The sequence below is a fragment of the Falco peregrinus genome, chromosome 10, assembly GCF_023634155.1.
Source record: "Falco peregrinus isolate bFalPer1 chromosome 10, bFalPer1.pri, whole genome shotgun sequence".
Lineage (NCBI taxonomy): Eukaryota > Metazoa > Chordata > Aves > Falconiformes > Falconidae > Falco > Falco peregrinus.
In genome coordinates, this window is record NC_073730.1 from 34296210 (window position 1) to 34319582 (window position 23373).

Consider the following 23373-nt stretch of genomic DNA (forward strand, 5'->3'; position numbering starts at 1 on the left):
CGCGCGCCCGAGGCCGGGGACAGGCGCATGCGCAGGCGCGCGCGGAGGCTGGGCGCGAGGCCCGGGCCGTGAGCCTGCGCGGGGGCCGCGTGCGCCTGCGCGGGGGGCGTGCGGCGGGGCATTGTGGGATACTGCGGCCCAGGCAGGCTGGTGAGGCGGGCGGGCGGGCGGCCGGTGGTGCGCGGCGGCGGGGCAGGGCCGGGCCGGGCCGGAGGCGGCAGGAGGCGCGGCGAGGAGCTGCAGCCGGGAGCTGCTGGGGCCTAACGCGCTCTTCCCTCTCCCCGATGTGTTTGTAGCAGCGGAGCGGGCGGCAGCGCAATGGCTTCGAGCAGCGGCACCGACGTGATCCAGGTCACCAACGTCTCCCCCAGCGCCAGCTCCGAGCAGATGCGGACGCTCTTCGGCTTCCTCGGAAAGATCGAGGAGCTGCGCCTCTTCCCCCCCGAGTGAGTTCCTCCCCCCGGAGCGGGCCCCTTCCTCCGCCTCTCCGCGGCCCGGCCGCCGCCTCCGCCTTCCCCTCCCCTCCCCCAGGCCCGCCTCCCGCCTCCATGGCGGCCGGCGGCAGCTCGCGCCGCGCCGATACTCCAGGCCGCGGGCTGCCCCCGCCGCCGCCCGCACCTCGGTCCTGCCGGGCCCCGCAGCCTCGCCCCGGGTGCCTGGGGCGCGGTGGAGCCCCCTGCCGCGGGCCGCGCTCGGCTGCCTCCGCAGATCTCTTTCTTCTTGACTTGCTGGGCTCTAGTACGGGCCCGTGGGCTTACCGCAATCGCGGTTACTCATGCAATTACGTTATGCACGTATGTGGGGAAAAGATGGTGGTTGATGGCGTGCTGTTACAAGCGGGATGCCTCCTGTCAGACGCACATTTTACTCAGGAGTGTTTATTCCAGGATTGTCTCGCTAAAACCTCTGCTGTCTGCATAACCTCTGGAACTGTGGGCGTTTTATGGATTGTTGGCCAAAACCCTAGAACTTTTATATAAGTATGCCTTCTTTGCAAGGAATTTTGCGCAAAATGGGCAGGTAATCAGTAATACACAGACAATACACATTATTATGTTAGGCGTTAAAATTGATTTTGGTCATTTCAGTTTGATTTGTTTTGCAGAGTCTAATGTCATTGTATGTTGACCTTTTGCATATGTATTATGTAAGTAAAAAGGTTTTCTTTTGCGGTGATGAACGAGGTTTGCTTGATTGGAGAAAAATCAAACAAGAACACAGTCAATTATTTTTACTACCCAAAACTTCGGATTTTTTTTACTTTAGGAAAAAAAAACCCACCACCAAAGCATTCATTTTCTTCATCATTGAATCTTCAATCCCTGTTAACACAAAACCAAGAAAATTCACCTACCCTGCTAGCTGCTTGTGTATGCAAATTCAGAAACAGTATTTCTAGTGTTTTTGCAGTTTCTTTATTTGGGTTGGATTTTGGCAATGCCATGTTAGATGTTAAAGCATAGAAGGAGATGGACTGTATATGTGACTGAAATTGAGGGACAGTTCCAAATGCGAGAGTTGCATTGTTAATAACTGGGGTAACTGTACTTAAATGGCAGAACCATTAATGCTTGGCAGCCAGTGAAGTAACTCGCCTTTAAACAGATGCAGTTATTTGTGCTGCTCTGTATTTTAATGTTTTGTTCAGTTTTTAAGGAAGGTTATTATGGGTGAATTCTGTTTCTGAAACTTTGTAGCTCTAGTTACATTAACTAATATATTTAAAGATCACTTTTGTGGTGTTGGAATGAAGTGCTCTACAAAAAAACCCAAAATCCAAAGCCCAGCCCAGCAAGTCTCCCTCTACCATACCTGAGACTGTCTGTACATTCTTCACTTGGCTCCTTTGCACAAATGTCTAGTGAAACACTGGCCCCACAGGACCCTACTCGGTATAAGCATCAGATCTGTCTTGGGGTTTTGTGTTGGAGAGAAGTCTGTGATAGGTGTGTTGTGGAACTGGGCTGTGGGAAGAGAAGAGGGGGCTTCAGGGACATCTGCATTGTAGCCTTGTGTCTGTAATGCTTGAGATGACTTAGGTACTAGTCACTATCGGTCTTCAGGGCGATCTTACTGGTTTGTGTCCTAGCATAAGTTTATTTCTGCCAGAAGGCTTAGGTCCTGCTTGTGACTGCTGCTTCCTTTGTTGTGGCACAGGTGTTCTTGTCACTTCAGCTGGGTTGTATTGTTGGTATAGAAAAATACCGAGTTGACTGCCTTTACAGCTGCCTTGGTGAAGGCTACGTGCTGAGGGAGAAAAGGCAACAAGATGCAAATAACTCCAGTGACCCAGGTGGCAGATACCTCAAATCGGATGACCAAAAGTTACTTACAAGATTTGGCCTAAATGTCTGTCTTATTTCAAAGTCTTAAATAAGAGGAGGATAATACTTCTTCATCTCATAGGGAGATTGTGAAGATTTCTTAGTATTTATGGGTTACTGTAGAAAAGCCATGGAAGAAATTTAATACGGAACAGGAAATGTAGTTAAACTAGATAGGGCTTGCACAGAAGGTGTAGAAAATACTGAATAGCTGTTGACATGAATGTTATATATCTTTATTCTAGAATGTATGGCTTGGTAGAAAAACAGCATTATTGAAAACTATGTAAATGTTGTGCAGCTGATACTAGACCTGGGCACTTTTCCGGACTGGGATTAATTTTTAACCTTACTGTTGTAAGAAGGTTTTGTATCTTTTCCTTTGTGCTGCTGCCCATACAGATGCCAAGGGCTCTGGCACCTCTAGACCTGCTGCAGTTCTCTGCTGGGGTGCTCAGGAATCTGATCTCAGATTGCTGAGTGTCTGATGTCATTTCACACCAAAGGGGGATGTATTTTCTGATAGTGGCAGGTTCTTTTATCTGTTTCTTTTAAAGCCTTTTCTGTTCCTTCTCCTTTAAACTTCACATCCTGACTTTTTCCCCGCCCATGGTGTTCATCTGTTTTTCAGGGGGTAGAAGATATAAACTGTAATCTGTAAATTCTCTCTGTAGTCTGAATCTCTGTAATTCCCAGGTTATACTTGGATTCTTTCTTGCATGTTGTATTTCTGAGTAACCAGTTACATTTTTCCACTCCCTTATTTGATCTTTCTCTTGGTTACTCTGATTGTGCTGTCCCATGTTTAGATGTTCCTTATTCTCCCGGGCTTCCATATCAGATATAACTTCCAGAGCTTCTCTACACTTCTGTTTCTTCACCTTCATCTATCTGCTTATCCCAATTTATTTAATCAGCTATTACACATTTTATGTATAATTCAGCTTCATATTGCACATTAACCCACAACCTTTTTCTTTTGTTTTACTTCTTAACATTTTTCCTCCCCAAGCTTGCTTTTCCTTCTTCCTTCTGCTTTACCCCAGCTCTCTTGCCTGGTTCTTGCATTTATTGTATTCCATATAGCTTCATCCTCCTTGGTAGGCAAAACTGAAAAGTGAAAGGAGTGGATTTCTGAGAGTGCGGGGGTTGTGTTTTTTTTAAAAAAGGGGAGGAGGGGCATTGTGTGTGCATACACACATGCTGATTTCAGCATATCCTGTTTAGCATATGAAAATTTTGTTTCCATCAAAACTTAAGTTTCTGCTCTGAAACTTGGATATAAAAAAGTTTATGCCACTGGTGTTTCATATACAAACCAATGTGTTCTCTAGTCTTGCTCTTTAACTATGAGTGATCCAGTCAAATTTTTATGGTCAGATAATTTTACCAAAAAAAAAGCACATCTGGTGGAGAATACAGAGTTAAAGCTTTGATAAAATGAGGAGTGTGCTTAATAAAAATTTCGTATGTGGATGGCATAGTAATTAGCAAGATCTTTTGTCTTATCTAATAATTGCCGATAAAAGTTACACTGGCATTACTTGCAATGGCCACTGGTAGTTGTTCTGCTAAGAGGATGACGACTTTCAGTTTCCAAATGACACCCTTGGATTGGTTCTTTTTTTGGGGGTTCTTTGATTTGGGTTTTTTTCTTCAGTTTTCTTTCTGGGTGCCTTTTTTTTTAAAAAAAAATGTTTCTTCCCACCCAACAAACATGGTAGTGTTGAAGAACACCTCTTGTGTGGTCAATGTATTCGATCCAGCCTGATTTGACATCAGTAATAATGCCGGTAATGGTGTTTATGTAAGTGGCAGAAATACCCTTTAAAAAAATCAGACAATATTTAAGATGTTGGTTGCAACGTGAGGCAACTTTGTTGGAGCAAGTAGTTAGAGGTTATGATACGAAGGTTGGATTTCCCTGTTTATCTGCTGTATTTCAGAATCTACGGTACTTCAGAATAGGTACGTTGTTCAGACACAAACCACAGTAAATTGTCGTGTGTCTCAGCATTCATAGGCATGATGTCTGAGAGACAATTATTAAATTTTTCGATCTCTGGTGAATTAGAATAATGATGTCCTTTTTAGGTAACTGTTGAGAACATTCTGTTCTTGATAAATTTCGCTCATTACAGCTTGGATTATAGAGTGACTGGAAATACATTTTTTAAAATGAAATACACTGATTTGTATTAAATGTCAGGCTGCATAAGCATAGCCTTACATATTTTTGATAGAACTTGTGGATTCAGGTAGCTGTACAATTTAGTACATAGTGGTACTCATGTCTACTCTGTCTCATGTTCCCATGTTATCACAGACCTTTTAAGAACGTTTGAAAATGCTGTACTGCATTTATGTAATAAATTGTTTACTTTTTTTTAGAACTTGGTTTAGTGTACCATTTGGGTATGCCATAACTTCTTGGTTTACTTTCTTTAAAATTTTACTGCTGTGATTTTGTTAAACACTATGGGCTGATGTTTCTCTAGTTTTTATGCTTTGGACTAGAAAAGGCACCATCTTGGCAAGCTACTTTGTATTCATAGATACAAAAGAGCTAATAGTTTCAATTTTTCTATCTCTGTGACATTAATCACTGCAGTGTTGCTTTCCAGTTTATTAAATCTGCAAGATGTTGGGTGAAATGGGTGTTTCTAACTTTTAAGATCCTAACAGCTGTGATACGCTGGCTCCGCTCTAGTTTTTCACATCAGGTGAAATTTAAAGTATATTAAAATGTGATCTGAAGACTTTAATTCTTGCATTTGTGTAACTTGCATGTCAGGCTGGGCCTTTGCTCGGTGGCGGTGAAGGTTAGATAGGTTTTGGCATTTGCACTAACAAAAATAGATCTTGGATGTCTTTCTCATTGATGTCGACGTCGTTCTCCTGAATTCTGACAGCACTGTCCGTGCTTTCAGTGCTTGGAGACTTGATCAGTGTTTTTCAACCCAGATAAAATTGTTTTGGGAGGGGGATGAGTTGTGAAGAGCTAGTTTTACAACCTTTTCTGGGAATCTGGTTAGTAAAAGTAGATCTTTGTCATGAAGAATTGAGAGGATGTTTCAGAGCTACCTCTTTAGGCTAATTTGTACCTCTGGTACTTGAGGGCAGAGCTGAATAGCACATGTACCCTGGCCTTGTTTAGGGACAGGGGGTTTAGGACTTGCTGCTACTTTTGGTACCTGCACTGTGCCTTCTGGAGGCAACTTTTAACTCATCTGCTGCACAAGTGGCCTGCGTACGAATTTTTCTTACTGTCTTTTAGTTTATATGTCTGATTAAAGCAAATTCTGCACCATTTTCAGGATATATGGACTCTCAAAGCCCATTCAGGACCTTTACCAGGTTGATTCTGCCTGCAGTTTTTAGACATTTGATTGGGGGCGGGGGCAGGGGGAGATGCGCATGCTGTTGAATGGCCTAGAAATCTTTTCTGTTGTTGTAGGAAGCAGATATTTCTCGTTGTTTTTTTTCCCCAAGGAACCCAAAACTTCTGCCTTCTCTTTTCCATGTCTGGGATTTTTTTGTGCAGTTCTGCTGACAGATGCTCATTTTGAGCTGTGGAGTAGGTACAGACTTATCTTGTGAAGAGGTCTGTGCTTACTGATCAGTTATTTAGGAGCTTCTCACCCATTAGTGAGGTTTCAACTGTAGTGTTGCCTACCTGAACTTCTTGATTTTCTTTGCTTAGTTCTGTTACCGCTGAATGATAGACACCTGTTTGGCGGCATACATCTCTTCAGAATGAACTTGGGCAGTTCCTATATGTGTGAGAAGCAGCATGATGGAAGTCTAGAAGCTTTTCTGAAATTGTGTTGATAACTAAAATCATAGTGGTCTTTTAATTGTTATCCTCTTATTTCATAATTCGCCTTAATAAGTATTTGGGGGCGTAAAGCAGAGAGTGTAAAACTACTGGGTTTGTTAACTTATGTGGTATACTTATTAGGTAACTTTTTCTTGAGCAAAATTTCTCTTCATCTTCTTCCCTTCTCACAGACAGGTCATGAAAACTAGTTTGCATTTAGGTGACTGGTCATAGATGTATTGTGTGTAATAGAATTAATGTCCGGTTACAAATGAGTCAATAAAACTATTTCTTCTATTTTACAGTGAATTAGCTTCATTCAGTTTAATTTTGTATCTGTGGTCATGCAAAGTGATGTTTGATACAAAACCTGAAATCATGTTCTTGCATAGAAAGTACCTTGCGACTTCCTGGTTTGACGAAAGTGGGGAGCCAGTAGAAGCTACAAGTTTCATGCTGTCAGGCTTGCTTCCATCTAAGTAAATTTTTGGGTTTTGTTTTGTTTTTTTTTTCCAGTGATTCTCCTTTGCCTGTTTCATCGCGTGTCTGTTTTGTAAAGTTCCATGATCCTGACTCAGCAGTTGTGGCCCAGCATCTGACAAACACTGTATTCGTTGACAGAGCGTTGATAGTCGTACCATATGCAGAAGGTTTGTGAATTGTTTAATGGCCTATGAAGCCACCATATGATGGCATTTTATTCCAGTATAGTTCACAAAAATGAGGATTAGTAAAATGTCAAACATGTAAGTTATTAACATTTTGAAACCCTTGGTATATTGCCATTGGCCCATGGATTATATGATTATTTTTTTTACTCTATTGACACTGAAGGGAAGTGGAAAGTTTACCTCTTACTGGTTTTGCCTGTCTTTAAGTTTAGAGTATTAACATCTTAGGCAGAATTATTTGCAAATTTTGCTCTTTATCAGTCTCAGTGAGACATTTTCCTAAACAAATTTACAGAAACAGGTCAACATTTTAAGGAAATTTTGCCTTAATAATTAAGTGTTTGCCACTTTGACATAGGTGTAAATCTCTTCATGAGAATGGTTTCTCCCTCCCTGAGAGTGCATGGGAGAGTAGATTAACATTTCTTTGAGAAGCTGCCACTGTGTTTAGTTGGGAACTTCCTTGAAAAGGCACTCACTTTCATTGTGAATTCCAGTATACCAAGGGTTTGAATAATTATGGTTTAAATTGAAAGTGAGATCTTCCCAGAGGTGCCAAATGGGCACTGGTATTAGTTTTTTATTCCAAGTTTTCTTGTTCATCCTTGATATATTTGATAGAATTTCACTAAATAATAAACTCTTCTCTCTGTTATTTGTGTGTGTGATTTTTGTAGTGGAGAAGGCAAATGCAAAGCCCTTCCAGATGACTGAAAAACAGTGGGTCCTCTGCAGCTACAGGGGATTCTAGACATTAACTAAAGGCCAGCAAGCACTCAAGTCCCCAAGTGTTTTCCTGGTGTAACCACTTGTTAACTACATTTTCTCTTCTTCTTTTTATTTTTACATTTTAGGGTGTTACAGTAATTTGAAAGGCAATGAGCAGGGTTTTTGGAACTTACCTTAAAAACAAAGTGCTGAGAAGACACCTCTTCTTACAGAAGTCTTATTAAACTCTTCTAGACTTGCTTTAGAAGTAACTGATTTCCATTGTACTGTTTCTTGATTTACTTCTGAAATAATGGATTTTCCCAGATCGCTTGAATTAAATACATTCTCTGCAGATTAAGTCATGTTACAGTAATAAATTTGGTACATGGCCTGGGTTCAGACCTGTAATGAAGACATTGTAATGCTGTAGGCTGTCTTTTGAGTCCTGGGGAGCTGTCTTATCTCTGTATTCTTTAAACTTAAAAGATATGAAAACTCAATTTCTGGAACGTAGGAATCTGCAGCATGACCTTTGATTGAGATGTGCTGCTTTTTGAGAGTATAGAACACATTCTGAAATTGCCATTGAGTTACTGCTTCTGCTAGTTTAGGTATAATAACATAGCTGAAAGGTATCTTGTCCTCGTCTTTGTATTATAGCATGATATAGCAGCAGTCCATCTGAGTTAGTACAAAATACTCTCCAAGGCCCATGGTGAAGATTGTTAGTGTTTAACTTTTCCAATAAGGATAAAACCATTTTTCTCTTTGTCAGTCTGATTTTGTCCATTGTGCTTGATGGTGGATAAATCTGGCACATAGACAAATCTGCCCAGTAGTTTTGTTTCAGATTGTGTAAAGAAAATAATAAAGTAGAATATTTTAATGGGCCTGTTTAAATCAAGGAGTTCCTCATGGGCTGTTTCTTGTGGTGGTCTAGCAGATCACAATGTTGATGTTTTTGGCATAATGATGTGGCGTATCACAAGAGATAATGTTCAGCCCGTAAAGTTATGCCCCCTGGTTTTGTAATTATATGCTCTTGTCCCTGTGCTGGAGTATAGTTTTCCCTGCAAATGCATTCTGCCAGGGTCCCAATTCAACAAGCTATTTAAGCACAATACAGCAAGGTTCTTAAAACTATAATGAAATTGCTCATGTGCTTAAAGCCAGGCATATGCTTAATTACTGTGCTGAACTGGGCCCTTTTATCTTTTATTTTCTACTGTGATAATTCTGTATTAATATTGCCTGTCACTAAAGTGAATGTTTATTATCTGTTTAGTGCAATAATTATCCCCTATATCACAAGCGCACTCCAGTTTTAGCATACACAGACATTTTGGTGTTGGCTGTTGCTTTGTGTTATAGAACTATACACAAAGTCTACGGTAAGGTTTAGTATTTGTAATTTTCACTGTGATATTCCTAGATTTGGAAGGAACTCTTAAGATTAAAGATGGCTGGGGGGGTATTTAGGTTCTTTGGTTAATGTTTGTTTCTTTTGTCTGTTTCTTTTTCTTTCATTTCTACACATTCATGCAGTATTTCATGGTTCTAACAAAGCAGCAGTAAAAAAAACTTGAAGCATGAAAATTAACTGGTGAGGGGCCTCATTGCTTTTTTTAAAATTGTAGTTTATTTATTTCTAAATACTTTTTTAAAAAACAATTAGAGGATCAGATGCATGATTTTTTTTTAATGGATGCAGATCTTCTATGAGGTGTCTCAAGATAAGTCTGAGGATTTGTATTTAGATGCCAGAAATGTTGTAGTTGCACTAATTTGAAATGTTTAGATATAATTTATAAATATCCTCTGAGACATAATTTTGCATGCAAAATTACCCCATAATCTCTCTGTAGGTATGTTAATATATTTATGCATTAATGCCCTTTATCTAAATGACCTTTTTCCCCCCCTCTCCCTCCATAACTTTTGGTATCTAAATTGATGACAGCTCAATGACACAAGCAAGATAACAGTGCTGTGTATTATACATTTGTTTATATTATCGGCACTTCTCAGTATAGGTGGAAGGAACCATTACCTTTATTTAACAGTGGTTTTTCTTTTTTGTTGTTGTGTTTTACAGTTCTTTTCCCTGGTTCAGCCTGAACTATATACCAGGCCCTGCTGAAAATACCACCCAACAGTTTTCTTCTGCAGCTTATCCAGTTTCTCTTAAGTGCCCTGTACATATTGTATGTTTTATGATGAGATGCAGTTTCTTAATATGTATTACAGAAACACTACTGGTATTTGCAAATATATAGTAAAATTGTTTTATTGAACTCTCATTCTGGGGGCTTGGGCACATTAACAAATTAATCCATCTGTATAGGGCTTTTGCTGTTGGATAGAATAAAAATACCTACATAATTACTTGTTTTATAGTAGGACCCTTAAAATATGTGCAGAGCAGGCAGTAAAATAAGACACTTGTCTTAGTTGGCTGCAAGATTTTGGGCCAGAAGTTTCTTCTGAAATGGCAGTATGTAGCAGCATTCTTGGTACAATAAGCATGGCACATATTGGAACAAATGCATTTTACTGCACAGGTAAGGAATGTGCCACGATATACTGTATGTATGCACCCAGCCACCCACAGACACACATACACAGCGTGTATTTGAAGATCTGCAGAGACCTTCATTTTCATTTGACAAGTCAGCAAAAGCCCTACGCTTGATTCAACAAAAAATATTTCCATACCTTCTCTTTAAGTTTTACAAAATTTATATGGTAGGTTAAAAGAAAACATAGTGAACTGTACCATATTATTAACCCCTAAATCAAACTTTTTTTGTCTTGTGTATCTTGATTTTTCTGTGTGCTTTATAGTGAAGCAGCCGACACGAGTCGTTGTTCATAAAACAGCTTTTGAAAGTTGAGAGCACACCCCTGGAGAACCGACTGTGCTTGCTTACGTTTGGTTCATGACTTAAAAATCGAGTACAGGTGATGAAATCTTGGCAGTGTTAACAAAAAAGTAGTGTGTATTGTGCTATTTTTTTGCTCTAGAAACTTAACCATTTGTAGAGAAAAAGGAACAGTCAAATTTTCACACATTGAAGTTTCATTCTGACAAAAAAATTAATGATAAATATTAATAGACATCAAGCTTTGTATTTTAGCCAACATAAGTACTTTCAACAAACTCAGGTGGTGTATCAGGGAGACATTTTCTGGGTGTATTTGTGTATTTTCTGCCTTTGAAATGGAATGCGTTCTAATGCAAGGCTATTTCTCTGCAGGAGTTATTCCTGATGAGACTAAGGCTTTGTCTCTCTTGGCACCAGCTAATGCTGTGGCAGGTCTGCTGCCTGGAGGTGGACTCCTGCCTACTCCCAACCCACTTTCTCAGGTAGGCTTTCCAGTTAGGCTAAAGTCAAGGCAAATTATTAGTTGTATTGTTAGATTCTAACTTACCTTCTCTTGGGTTTTTTTAGGACAAATAGACCGATGTGCTAATACGGATTCCTAAATGTTTTAGTTCATATACCTTGATGGATTGTTACAGCTGTCTGATATGAATTGTGGCAAAATGGCGATAAGTTGCCAGATGGGTTAATTTTGTTTCCTTAATGTGTTACTTCTGGTATCTCAGGGGCCCTGTGTTTATCTCTCTTTCACCCCTCTTCTATCCATTGCATGCTTACAGACAGATTTGACAAGCCATAGACATCTCGTAGCTTTTAAATTCATGAAGTTCAAGGAGCTGACATGCTGTGGAGATACCTTCTGTTAATACTCCAGCTGAGGGGGAAAAACAGTAGCTTGTATTTGTTCAATATCTAAATACACAAGAATTTGTGTGGAAGATAAACAGCAAGAATAATAGATTGTGGAAAAAGTTTCAGTCAAAACGCATACCTTATTAGGGAACAGAGAATCAAAGTACTAGAGGCAAAGTAATAAGAGTAAAGCTTCATTAATTCTGCAGTTCTCACATCTGCTTCATCTTGTGCTTAGCTCTTTGTGTAGCTGCTGTTAGGGTTTCTGATTGCATGAAAGATACACTTGCCATTGAGTTGTTCAGAAGGTCTTTATAACCATATGCAGAGGGAAAAGTCTAAACTTTAACTGTGAAACTTGAGGAAATGGATGGAAGAAACAAATCAAATACTGTCTTAAAGATTTCTTTCACCTAAACCTGTACATATATAAATTCCTGAAAACTATTGTTGAACCACCTTAATTTTAGTTCTGTCACTGAATCCCCACCTACTCCCAATCCATTTAATGGTAGAATTTATTTAACACATCCATTTTTATGGAAAATGATGGTGGATGGTCAGTTGTTTTTTTTTTTTTTCAAGCGCATCTTGAAAGCTTGTTACATAGCTCCTTTTGGCTGTTGCTGGGGGTTGGGCACCTAACTCAGTAAAAATGAATTAGCTGTAATTTACATTCACAAAATCAACATGTGGGAATGTGGCTTTTTATTTTGAGACTGCAGGGAGAAGCCAATACAATTCAAGAGATCAGCTAATGGAAAAACTCGTCAAAAAGTGGAAGGTTCTGCTCCCTTGCTCTTGGCTACATGCTCTTCTTGCTGCTGCTTTTGTGCTGGTTCTGGAGCTCATCTGCTCCTGTAACGAACTGTTGTGTTGGCCTGATGCAGACAGCACAGAAATAAGTTCTCTGATGGCTCAGTGGGTTGAATTGGTTGACAAATGAGTCTCAAGTGCCGGAGCAGTCAGAAGGGAGGTGGTGAGATGGAAGGAAGGGGGAGCAAGGCCTCATAGCAACAGGACAGTGTTTGATTAACATAAGGTCATGTGGGTTTTAGCATGGTGTGTGTTTTGTTCCCCCCTATGTTTTGATCATGTCGCTTTAAATGGCCAAAAATGAGGTTCCTTTATGAGACTTCAAGATTACTCTAAGGAATTCACATGTATGCCATCATCCTACATATTCTTTCAGTAGCTTTCCAACTCATTTGCCAGTTTTAAGCGAGTTTGAGAAATTTCCAGAGAGATAGTAATATTATATTGTCTTTTAACATAAAACATGTTAATTTCAATCCTAAATTGATTTAGATATGTGGTAGCTGGCTCAGAAACTTTGTCATTTTAACACTGGAAAATAATTTCATTTTAAACTGTTTCTTGAATGCAGTAGAATGCTTTACTTTCTTACTTCCCCCCCTAGCCCGTCCTTGGGATGCAGAGAAAACAGAATTTCGTTTTAGAATATTTATAGGAAAAAAAATCTTTCATACACTAGGCTTTGAAATACCCAAATAAGGAAAACCAAAATACTCTCACTGGCCTTAATATAACATCTTCTGTAGCTAGAAGCCTAAGTAAAACCCAGTTCAGGTTTCCACGTGTCTTAATGCGTGGGAATCTTGATCTAACCACTTTTTATCAATGGAATATGGCTTTGTCTAATTGCTGTCTTTGTTACAGATTGGTGCTGTTCCTTTAGCTGCTTTAGGAGCTCCTGCTCTTGATCCTGCCCTAGCTGCTCTTGGGCTTCCTGGAGCAAATTTAAACTCTCAGGTATGTCACACGTTCTGAAATTTCCTTTATTCTCCCTAGCACATGCATAGTTTGACTAGCGTACATGGTGCTCTTAGTGTTCATCAGTATATAAAATAACAAGCTGGAGATCTGGAAATACTATACTTAGGTTTGAAGAAATGTTACAAAATATTACTTATTTTTAAAGACTTGGCTCGGTGTAGGCTGCTGGCTCATTTAAACGTCTTTGTTTCTATAAACATAGCATGTTTATTGTTGCTATAAACTTAGCATGTTTATAGGTGAACACTTCGTTACCCTATTTTCTTTTTTAAATGTAATTTTTATTTATATCAGTTTAACAGCCACTGTCTGAAAAATGCAGTGATTGATTTTTCTGAACACCAGTTTGGAAAAAATAGTACCTGTAGGAGTATCAAATCAAATGCTAGAAGGACCTAAAAAATAATTTGGGACTAGTAATCTGATATTTCAGATATGTGTCATTATCAAGCTATGAACCTGTCTTGTACTGACAGTAAAAAAACTCGACTTCTTAATTTTGTAGGAGTAGAAAATACTGAGGAGACCTTGTTAGACTGTAGTCTTTTTAAAACTGAATAAAAGTACTTAAGTACTAAGTAATAGTAGAATATTCAAGTTAACATTTGATACTGTATAGAGAACGTGTTTTACAGGTACAAAAATTTGATGCATTGCTAAGAAATCCATCATTTAGCATTCTCTTTATGCATGCCATGTGTAGTAACAAGCAAATAATGGTGATAATGAAATAACAAATGGGACAAAAAGCATTCTAAATGCGTATTAGAAAAATACAAATTTGGTATGATGAAGATTTGTTTCCTCTGTCCATTAAGCCAGCTGATTGTAACAAACTGTTTAGGTTGAGCATGTGGCTGCCTCTGTATAAAGAAAATTAGTGGGGACTAACCATTTTGTTGTTAATACACCACTGCTACAGGAAGTGAGCAATTGTAATAATATCTGGATTTTCCTAAGAGCTGTAAAGTATGTATTTTTTGTGGAATTTTTAAAGTAAAGAATTTATGAAGAATAAACAGAAGCTTGACATTGAGACTTCCCATGGACAGGCAACTTAGTTCTCTTTAAGAGGTCTCTCCTTAAGTAACAGAGAAATAACCTGTAAATATCAGAAGTGTATTTGTATATTAAAGTTCTTTGATTTTGTTCTGGAAAGGGCCTGTGCTTGGTTGCTGTAGAAAAAAACCAACTACCTAAGCACCACTGAAATGTGATGTTGGCACCCTCACCACCATCCACAAGTTCTAAACCAGAACAATACGCCCTTTCATCTGTGACTTGTTTGGGGGTGTGTGTTTTGTTTTGTTCTTTCCTCTGTAGAGACTTTGTGCTTTAGCTAATGCTTGAGCATACGTTCAAGGAAGGTAATATTCCTAAACATATACATCTTCCAACAGGGTTTAAACTTTTTTCTTTTTTTTTTTTTTTTTTCTTTTCTCCTCACAGTCTCTTGCGGCAGATCAACTACTAAAACTTATGAGCACAGTGGATCCAAAGTAAGCATCAGTGTTTACAAATACTTGTATTGCAATACACTTGGATCTTGGGAATATCTGTTGTGATAAATTATCCAGTCTTTGTCCTGCTGGATCTAATTAAGGTTGGAGAAGACTAATGTCCTGGGGATCTTGTGCAGACTCTTTTCTGTGGTAGAGAGAAGGGGAGGAAATTAAGATTATCCAACCTTGCATCTGTGGAATAATGCCGATTAATTTCTGGGATTTCATTTTGCTAGAGACAGAAATTCAGTTTTTTGTATGTCATTTTTGTCACTTCTGTGTCTAACTGTAAAGGTGCATCTGGCACCTTAGTCCTGCGAGGTCGACATGGAGGGGCTGTAACTGAGAATGTGCCGAGACCAGCAACTGTTGTAAAAGACAGTAACAAAAGTCTATGTATGCTACAGCTATCAAAAGATAACAAAAGACAGCATCTTTTATTACTTGGTAGAAAGAAGGAGCAAATAACAGTAAGCACAAGTATTTGCTCATTTTATTTAAGTATCCAGAAAAAGGATAATTTTATTCGAAGTATTATGGCTTGGGGACAGCAAGTAGGGAAGGATTGTAGTGCTTAATGTGCCATTAAGCTACTGATAACATTGCTGTGGGATGATGGAAGCATATGCCATTGGAAAAAAGCTATTAGAGACATTAGTAGATGAAAAGTCTACTTAAATGCAAAGAAACCACATCTGCCTCAGAAAGCCTTTGTGTTGCATACTGCATGAAACTTTGGAGAGAATTCTTTCCATTCTCAACTTCATGAAAGATACCGATGTATGCTTGCCCTGCTGCTGTATTAGCTAAATAGACTTCTAACCCTGTTTGGCTGTTCCATTGTTTTTACATTGTCAGAGCAATCTGACCTGTACCAGGGGATAAGGTTATATATGTGATCTATCTTTGTTTTAATACTGTTCTGGTGTATTATTACCTATTTTAAATTGACATTTCTGTAAGCAGGGAATGCGTAACTGATTGAACGAAATAGTTACTCAAGTTAGCGGATTAGATAAACATCAGTCAGGTATATTGGGTATACCTGCCTGGTTTCAAAGCCACCTTGTAGAACACACCTTCCACACTTAAAATTCCACCGGTGTTTGTATGCTTCTCAGTGTGGCTTACAAAAATGAAGGCTGGCTCTCTACTGCGTAACATAACTCTTTCCTGTGGAGTTGCTTTTTCAGGTGATGAGAACTGAAATTTTGTTGTGCAAAAATGTTCTGAAAAGTCTCGTTAGAAACATCTGTGCAAGACAGTACAAACTTTCCTGCGATTTACAGTTTACTGGAATTCTAAGAGCTGTATATGCTAGTATCTTGTGCTGCTGTTTTCAGCACAGATACCGCATCTTGGACTTAATACTCTGTTGCCTGAATGGTGACAGAATGCAGGCTGATCCAGATTCATTTGGATCGGTCACTTGGAATAGGCTACAAACGGACAATGGAGGCATTTCTTTCTTGGATTCATCAATACTGAATTTCTAAAATTCTTTTTTTATTTACCAGGTTGAACCATGTAGCTGCAGGTCTTGTTTCACCAAGTCTGAAATCAGATACCTCGAGCAAAGAAATAGAAGAAGCTATGAAAAGAGTACGAGAAGCACAGTCATTAATATCTGCTGCTATAGAGCCAGGTAATTTTAAATTGTAGAATACTTTGTTCAGTTCAGGGTGAGAGTTTTGATGTAGTATATGATAAAAGCTAATAGTCTGTTGCAAAATATTGGCTTATTGGCTTAATGGTTTCATGTTCTGCACTGACTTAATTTATAGTTGACAGGTTTTTAATTGTCCTACAGTGTGAATGCTGCATGCGTTCTGCAGAATGATGCAGGGAATTAATCATCTGTTGTTTTTCCCAAAATTCATTTGATCTGAGGACTGCAAAATGCTTGAGCTGCCCCTGATGGAAGTTCATACTGCCATCTCTGAGATTTCATTGGAAACAGCAAGTGGCTTAACCACTTGACATCCCAGTGATGTTTGTTCTTGGGGATTATTTCCTTCCTTTTAATTCCTAATCTGTGGAAGTTTGTAAGTAATTCTTTTTATTGAAGCTTAGTCTGATAGGCCTTATTCTAGAAAAAGATGCAGCAGTTCATCCATAAATGTCAGATCCACCAAATCTGAGAAGCAGTAACTTGGAACTCTGAAAATACAGTTTTGCAGCCCTCCTGATACGTTTTCAGGGAAGAAAATGCTTTTATTATACCAGAAAAATGGGCTGATAGTTTTGCTTGAGGCTTTTTGTGGGAAATTCAAAACAATAATTTGAGAGATTTCTTCAGCCCTTCCCCAAACAGCAGAAATTCTGAGATTTTTAACAAGACTTCCCTTTGCCCTGCAGCTGTCATCTTTTAATTGACTTAAACATTTTCTGAATTTCGACTTCTTCAGTTTTGCATAAAACTCTATGTTGATGTCACATACCCGTCTTTGTCATGTGTTTGTTGTTCATGTCATCTTGTGAGGAAAAGGATAGATAAGCCTTAATTTCAAATGTCAAAATATTCCGTAGGTTTTCTTTATTATATCTATAGCATGAAACTCAGTTTGCTTTCCTTTATAAAATCTTTTTGAATACTAAAGTAACATTGGGGGGTTTGCTATGTTTTTCCTTCTTAACTCTAGACAAAAAAGATGAAAAACGAAGGCATTCAAGGTCAAGGTCACGCTCAAGGAGGAGGAGGACACCTTCTTCATCTAGGCACAGGTAGTTAGATTATTTGAATTTAAAAAACCACACATATCTGAAACAATTCCTTCAAAAATACTTGTTGGAAGTAACACTTCACTGGTGGAGGCTGACAGACGGAAGGATGTCCATGACCTGAAGAAAGCTGAGGCTGCGACTTGGCTAGGCTGTGCTGTGAGAGGGAGGCCCACCTCTGTTTTTGTAGAAAGGGTCCGAGAGAGATGATAGCAAAAAGTATTTTGAAAAATAAACCATTGCAGAAAGCATGTCAGGGCACCTAGTTTGGACTGGACTCCAGTTTTATTTATCTTGTATCAGATAAGAAACACCTTAGCGCAGAGCCTTGGTTGTACACCGCCCTCACTACTATGAATACCTAAGGCATTGTAGGCTGTCCGTTTTACAGTAGTTCCTTAAATGGCTGTTCTTTCTTCAGTCTCTTTCCAGTGTGCTCGTGTGGCACTTAAAATTTGTCTTAACACCAAGTACTAAGAGGCTTCGCTGAGCATTGTTATTTATGTATGTAAACATTCACCTATTGGGCTGTTGGGTTCTAGTATGTGCAGCAAATTCAGCTTAGTGGAAGTCTCTGGGACAAAAGTTTTTCTAGCATTTTCTAGGTATGATTTACTTGGAGATCGGGTCTGGTCAGGTGTCCTGACCAGAGATCTTAATATTGTCCTGCCCAGACAGAAAGGCATATGGCTTGTTTAAGCTGTTGGCTTGTCAACTGCAATTGGACAGTGCGTGCCAGTGGTCCGTGCAAAGCCATTTTAACAGTGGCCTTCCCATTTGTACTTTGCTATTTGCATGTTCAGTAATTGGCTTGTATTTGGTTTAGTGTACTAAAAAGGTCTTTGCATTTCTGTGTGACTTAGCAGTTTTCCTCTACAAAAGGACTGATACTTACAAGGAGAATAGTAAGAGAGCTGATAGAAGCATCATTGTTCTTTGACATTTAGCATTTGTGCACTTACTCTTCCCGTTTCCTTGGCAGACTCAATGAGACTCCTTTGCTGTTTTCTATGTTCTTTTTTCTGTATCATTGTGCATTATAATACTATTAGCACTGAGCAGATGGATTCTGAACGGTATATCAAAATTTCATATATTTAACTCCCTTGTACGACGTGTTACTGGTAGACGGTCAAGAAGCAGATCAAGGAGAAGGTCCCATTCAAAATCAAGAAGCAGGAGGCGATCCAAAAGTCCAAGGCGAAGAAGATCTCATTCCAGAGAGAGAAGCAGAAGGTCTAGGAGCACATCCAAAACCAGGTGATTGCTTCAGTAAATCTCATCTATTTGCTTTAAATTAAATTACTAAATTCTGGTGCTTAATTGAAAAAATACAATCAAAAACCACACAACCCAAAACGTTAAAAAAAACCCCACAAATAAACATAAAACCTAGGGCACAATGAACTAGTGGTTCTTTTTAAAGTCAGAGTCTTTTGTAACATGTCACAGAATTACATTACAATTGCCCCATACACATGCAGTTAGTTACATAAAAACATGTAACATGCTTTTCCTGAGAGTCAACAGATGCAGCAGGAATTAGCTGAATCACTCACTAGCTGTCTTTGCAAAGCAGGAAATGTGAGCATCTAGACTTGCAGATTTTGTGCTGTTCGTACGCAGAAGCTATCAAAGAGCTATTCTTTATTTTGCTATAGATAACTGTAATCTTTGTTGCCATTCATACAGTGTGACTGGCCCCAGGAATACTAAACAATGTATACTGTCCAGTGTAGTTACTGTGTCCTCATTCTTTTTCGTACATGGCAAAAACAGTGGAATGCTGCTTGAATAGTTTGAAACCGACTTGCACTTAAAATCTGTGTTTTACTTAAAAGGGATAAAAAGAAGGAAGAGAAAGAAAAGAAACGTTCTAAAACTCCCCCCAAAAGCTACAGCACAACTAGACGATCAAGAAGCACAAGCAGGTATGGTCATATGAAAGTTTTCCTTGGTCTCTATTTTCAGCATGCTTTATCCACTTCAATAGAAATAGCACTCTTGTGTGTAATAGGGTGATGATTCTGTTGTGGGCATATTGGGTGCATGCACAAACACATGGATATGCTCTCTCTCTCTGTCTGTAAGCTGCTTTATTTCCACCCCCTGGTTCCTGCAGTTTTGTGGAGGTATTGTTTGGACTTGGAATAGTTTTACTTGCTGTATATCAAAGAGAGTGTGATGCTTTGAGGTCACTATTAAACTCTTCCCTGATTTGTGGAATAAATACATGCAAAGTGTGTGCCGTTCTTTTTTAAAAAAACTTCTAAAAATTAACTTGCCATATTAACAAGAACAAACTGTTTCTATTTGCAGAAAGAGTCAGTGTCCCTAATACATTCTAAGCTAGCGATTTGTTTGTGGAGGTAGAACAGGAAACAACTTAACTCTGCTGAGCAGCAGCTGTGTGGGCTTTGCAGTGCTGCTGATAGTAAATACCCATTTAGAGTTACATGTATTTACTCCCTGTTGCTTGTGCTGGTTTTGGAGCCAGAGATGTATTTGATCTCTTTCCTGCAGAGAAAGACGACGTAGAAGAAGCAGGAGTGGAACACGGTCACCTAAAAAACCTAGGTCTCCTAAAAGGAAAATGTCCCGGTCTCCATCTCCGAGAAGGTCAGTAAGCCTCTTGCCTTAAAAAAAACACCACTAACCAACTGGTTTTTGGGTGGAAAATTCCCAAGATGTGAACTATAGCAAAGATCACAGTGGGGTTATTTCGAAGGTGGTGTGTGTTTGGCTTGTTCCTTATACCTAGCCAGTAAGCTGACTTCTCAAGGGAGAGCGTGCAGCCTGCTGCTGCTTTTACCGTAATTGAATCAGCTTCAGGCATAGAGGATCTCTGATAGTGCCCAAGAACTCCAAACACGAGGTGTTCAGGGGTGAGGAGCAGGAGATACCCAGAGTGCCCGGCCCATGTGGCTCTGTACAGTAGGAGTCAGCTGGGGTTCGGGTGGGCCTGGGCGATTTGTGATCCTCTCCCTGGATGGGGGGAGCATGAGGTGCTGCTTCGTAAAATGCTGCAGTGTTGTGTTCTTAACACGGTCTTCCTTCTGCTTCGCTTTGTTGTATGAGCCATAGCTAAGAATTGGGGATGTTTGGTGATTTTCTGAAAGTGAATGGTTTATCTTCGCTGCACGCTGCTGTTTTCTGTCTTTAGATTTGTAATGAGCTATGGGTAGCGGTCTGGACACTGTCTGTGTTCTAGTTACGCACTGGTGTGATAGCGGTTTTCATTCTACGTACTTTTATCATTGTAGACATAAAAAGGAAAAGAAGAAGGATAAAGACAAGGAGAGAAGCAGAGATGAGAGGGAGAGGTCAACAAGCAAGAAAAAAAAAAGTAAAGACAAAGAGAAGGATCGAGAACGAAAATCCGAGAGTGACAAGGATGTGAAAGTATGTTTAAAAACCTGTTTAACTTCCCTGCCTGTGCTGTAGTATTAACCTTAAACCAACAGGGGCTTTGAAAGCAAGTTTTACTTTTTTTTTTTTTATCTCTGCAAAGCAGGTCACAAGGGATTATGACGAGGAAGAGCAAGGATACGACAGTGAGAAGGAGAAAAAGGAAGAAAAGAAAATGGTGGATTCTTCCTCTCCTAAAGCAAAGGAGTCTGCCGCTGATAAAGGCAGCGGCGATTCAGCAAGGGAATCCAAAGTCAACGGGGATGATCATCATGAAGAGGACATGGATATGAGTGACTGAATTTTGCCTTTGCAGTGAACAGAGCTGCAGACGTGCATCAGTGTCATTCCTGTGTGATTCTTTTATGCTGTACTTGTTAATCCTAAATCTAGATGTATACAGCTCTGAGCTATACATGGTTTGTAAATCTCCTGATACTAACTCACATCAAAAGCTTTATAGAAAGGTAACCATTCTTGTTCTGGCCAAAAGGGATTGCGTAGCCAAGCGATTTTTACTAACTTGGTGATGCTTCAAGCAAAAGTAAAAAGCTGCATGCATCTACAGCAGGCATGGACTGTTTGTTGTATGATCTCCTTTAGTAAATCAGCTCACTTATGATAGTGTTTCTAGAATTTGATTCATTGCAGTAATAGAGCAGTATAGGGAATGCACTGACTGCATGTTGATTGTGGCAGAAACATCCTACATGTTCTAAAGTCCTACAACATACGGTGGATCTACTTAAAGGTCTTAAGTGTGACTACACAAAGAAATTTGACAGTACATCTGAAAATAAGCGTTCTGATATAGCTAGGGTTTTTTTGTTTTGTTTTGTTTTTTTACGCCATGTGGCTGGGGTTAGTTTGTTTGTTTTGGTTTTCCCGGTGGGTTTTGTTTGGCTTTGACAAAGTTAAAATGCACTAACCTTTTTGAGGGCTTTTGGGTTTTTTTAATCTGTCAGTTGAAATCCATCTCAGGAGACTCGTAATAGTTTGTAACTTTTCTTCTTGAGCCTTGGGAAGTAAAAATCTCTGCTCAGTCAGTGCCCAGTCATTAAAGGTTGATTTGTGCCGTTTTCATAATCCAGGTCGTGTTATTTGTTAATGAGCTAAACACATTGCAGAAAGGTAGTGCATTTTAAGATTGACCTTCATATGCTTTTAAAAGCAAGTCTACTTGATAATGTACTTTTTACTTGATCTCAAGTTGTACAAACTAATGAATTTGTGTTTACTGTCACTGCAGTAGTAATCTTATGCACACAGTGATTCCATGTTATATGCAAAGTAGTTAGGCAAGCTGTTTTCTTAGTTACAGAAGTTCGAGAGCTTTTACTTTTGTGCAGGTAAAAAAACAAAAGTAGGCTACAGTCTGTGCCATGTTGATGTACAGTTTATGAAATTGTTTTACAAAACTTTGATAATAAAACCCTTAAACTTATACTTGTGTTCCTATAAAACTCTGCTGGTATTTATTTACACCACTGAATGTATGAAACTTTACCTCATTCATTTAGATAATCTGTTTTTCCCCATCTACCTATCTTAAAAAGACCGTAACAACTCCATGTCTTCAAAAACTGTAAGTGTGGTGACAGAGCTGCTCAGCCTGCCGTTTTACCTCTAGTCACATATGTTACACTACAGAATTATTTTACTTTTGGGGGAATGAAGGGGATGGGCTTAAATGGGAATCTAAAGGTGTTATGGAACAAGTACTTTTAAAAAGAATATGTATTTGTAAAAATATTTTGTATTTTCATTGAAACATGAACATTCACCTCTTCAGGATGGTAACAGAAGACTAGCAGAAGGAGGAAGCAGCGTGAGCTTTGTGCATATCGAGTAGGCTGTTAACATCAACCAAGGACTCAACCGGTTTACATTAGTAAGTTCTGGAATGAAACTGTAAGTGGTGCTTGAAATGCTTGAATCTGATGAGTCAAACCACCTTCTTTCTAAACCGTCCTTCTGCCCCAGGCAAAGTGGAACTTGCCATTTAGATATGCAGTGTCATTTTTAGATTTTGTAGAAATGTAAATTTTTACCGTTTTGAGTATTTTGTCAATACAGAGAGGTATATGTCATACAACCAGTTCTAGGCATTTATTTCTAGCGGAGAGGGAAAGGTGATAGTTCTTGTAATAAAATAAAAAATCAGACATGGACAAGGTGCATGATGTCTTCATAGATGTGCCTTTTTTTGTTGTCATCAAGATATTTATATGTGAAGTACAAGAACATAAACCAATTTATAGTAATAAAGTAAACCTCCTTGATCCTTAGACCGTGTTGTTGTGAAAGTCATTCACGTGCTGCAGTGAAGGACCAAGTCAGGGTGTCTCGCTCAAGAGCTACGTGTAATTAAGTGTCGCTTCTCATTTATTTTGCCAACAAACCAAGCCAGCTGTTAACTGTGTACCTCCTGCAGTTTTGGTTTGTTGCCTTGCAGGGGCAGAGCAGGTAGAGCCGTGTGGCGAGGGGTGGCTGCTGGTGGCTGCAGGGAGCAGCCTGCCCTCCTGCATTGCTCACACCTGTACCGGAGCTTCCTCGCCCAGGCACATGCATGCCACGTTGCACACGGCACAGAGCCAGAACTACTTTATTTTAGTAATTTGAAGTTGGTTTGCTAATTATTACGGAGCACAGGCTCACCAGCCTCTCGAGGGGAGGCCTTCC

General features: G+C 39.4%; 1 protein-coding gene across 6 annotated transcripts; it reads left to right on the top strand.

The window, feature by feature from the left end:
* Positions 1–22135, top strand: SRSF11 (serine and arginine rich splicing factor 11). Of its 6 annotated transcripts, none has more exons than XM_055815788.1 (13): positions 1–150; positions 297–446; positions 6661–6794; positions 10784–10893; positions 12944–13036; positions 14510–14559; positions 16080–16207; positions 17205–17286; positions 18412–18543; positions 19125–19214; positions 19807–19902; positions 20547–20685; positions 20795–22135. In XM_055815788.1, exons 2-13 carry the CDS (start codon positions 319–321, stop codon positions 20990–20992), a joined length of 1380 nt encoding a protein of 459 aa, XP_055671763.1. In that variant the 5' UTR covers positions 1–150; positions 297–318; the 3' UTR covers positions 20993–22135. The 6 variants fall into 6 exon arrangements, with proteins under 6 accessions (XP_055671763.1, XP_055671765.1, XP_055671764.1 ...); XM_055815790.1 differs by having other exon boundaries at positions 20798–22135; XM_055815789.1 differs by lacking the exon at positions 1–150 and having other exon boundaries at positions 195–446.
* Positions 22136–23373: the final 1238 nt, after the last annotated feature.

What these genes read in the sequence shown, in the direction of transcription:
- SRSF11 (XM_055815788.1), top strand. Translation starts at nt 319, where the DNA reads ATGGCTTCGAGCAGCGGCACCGACGTGATCCAGGTCACCAACGTCTCC. An exon ending in CTGCGCCTCTTCCCCCCCGA is followed by an intron (nt 447 to 6,660) that starts GTGAGTTCCTCC and finishes TTTTTTTTCCAG; the next exon opens with TGATTCTCCTTTGCCTGTTT. An exon ending in ATGAGCACAGTGGATCCAAA is followed by an intron (nt 14,560 to 16,079) that starts GTAAGCATCAGT and finishes TTTATTTACCAG; the next exon opens with GTTGAACCATGTAGCTGCAG.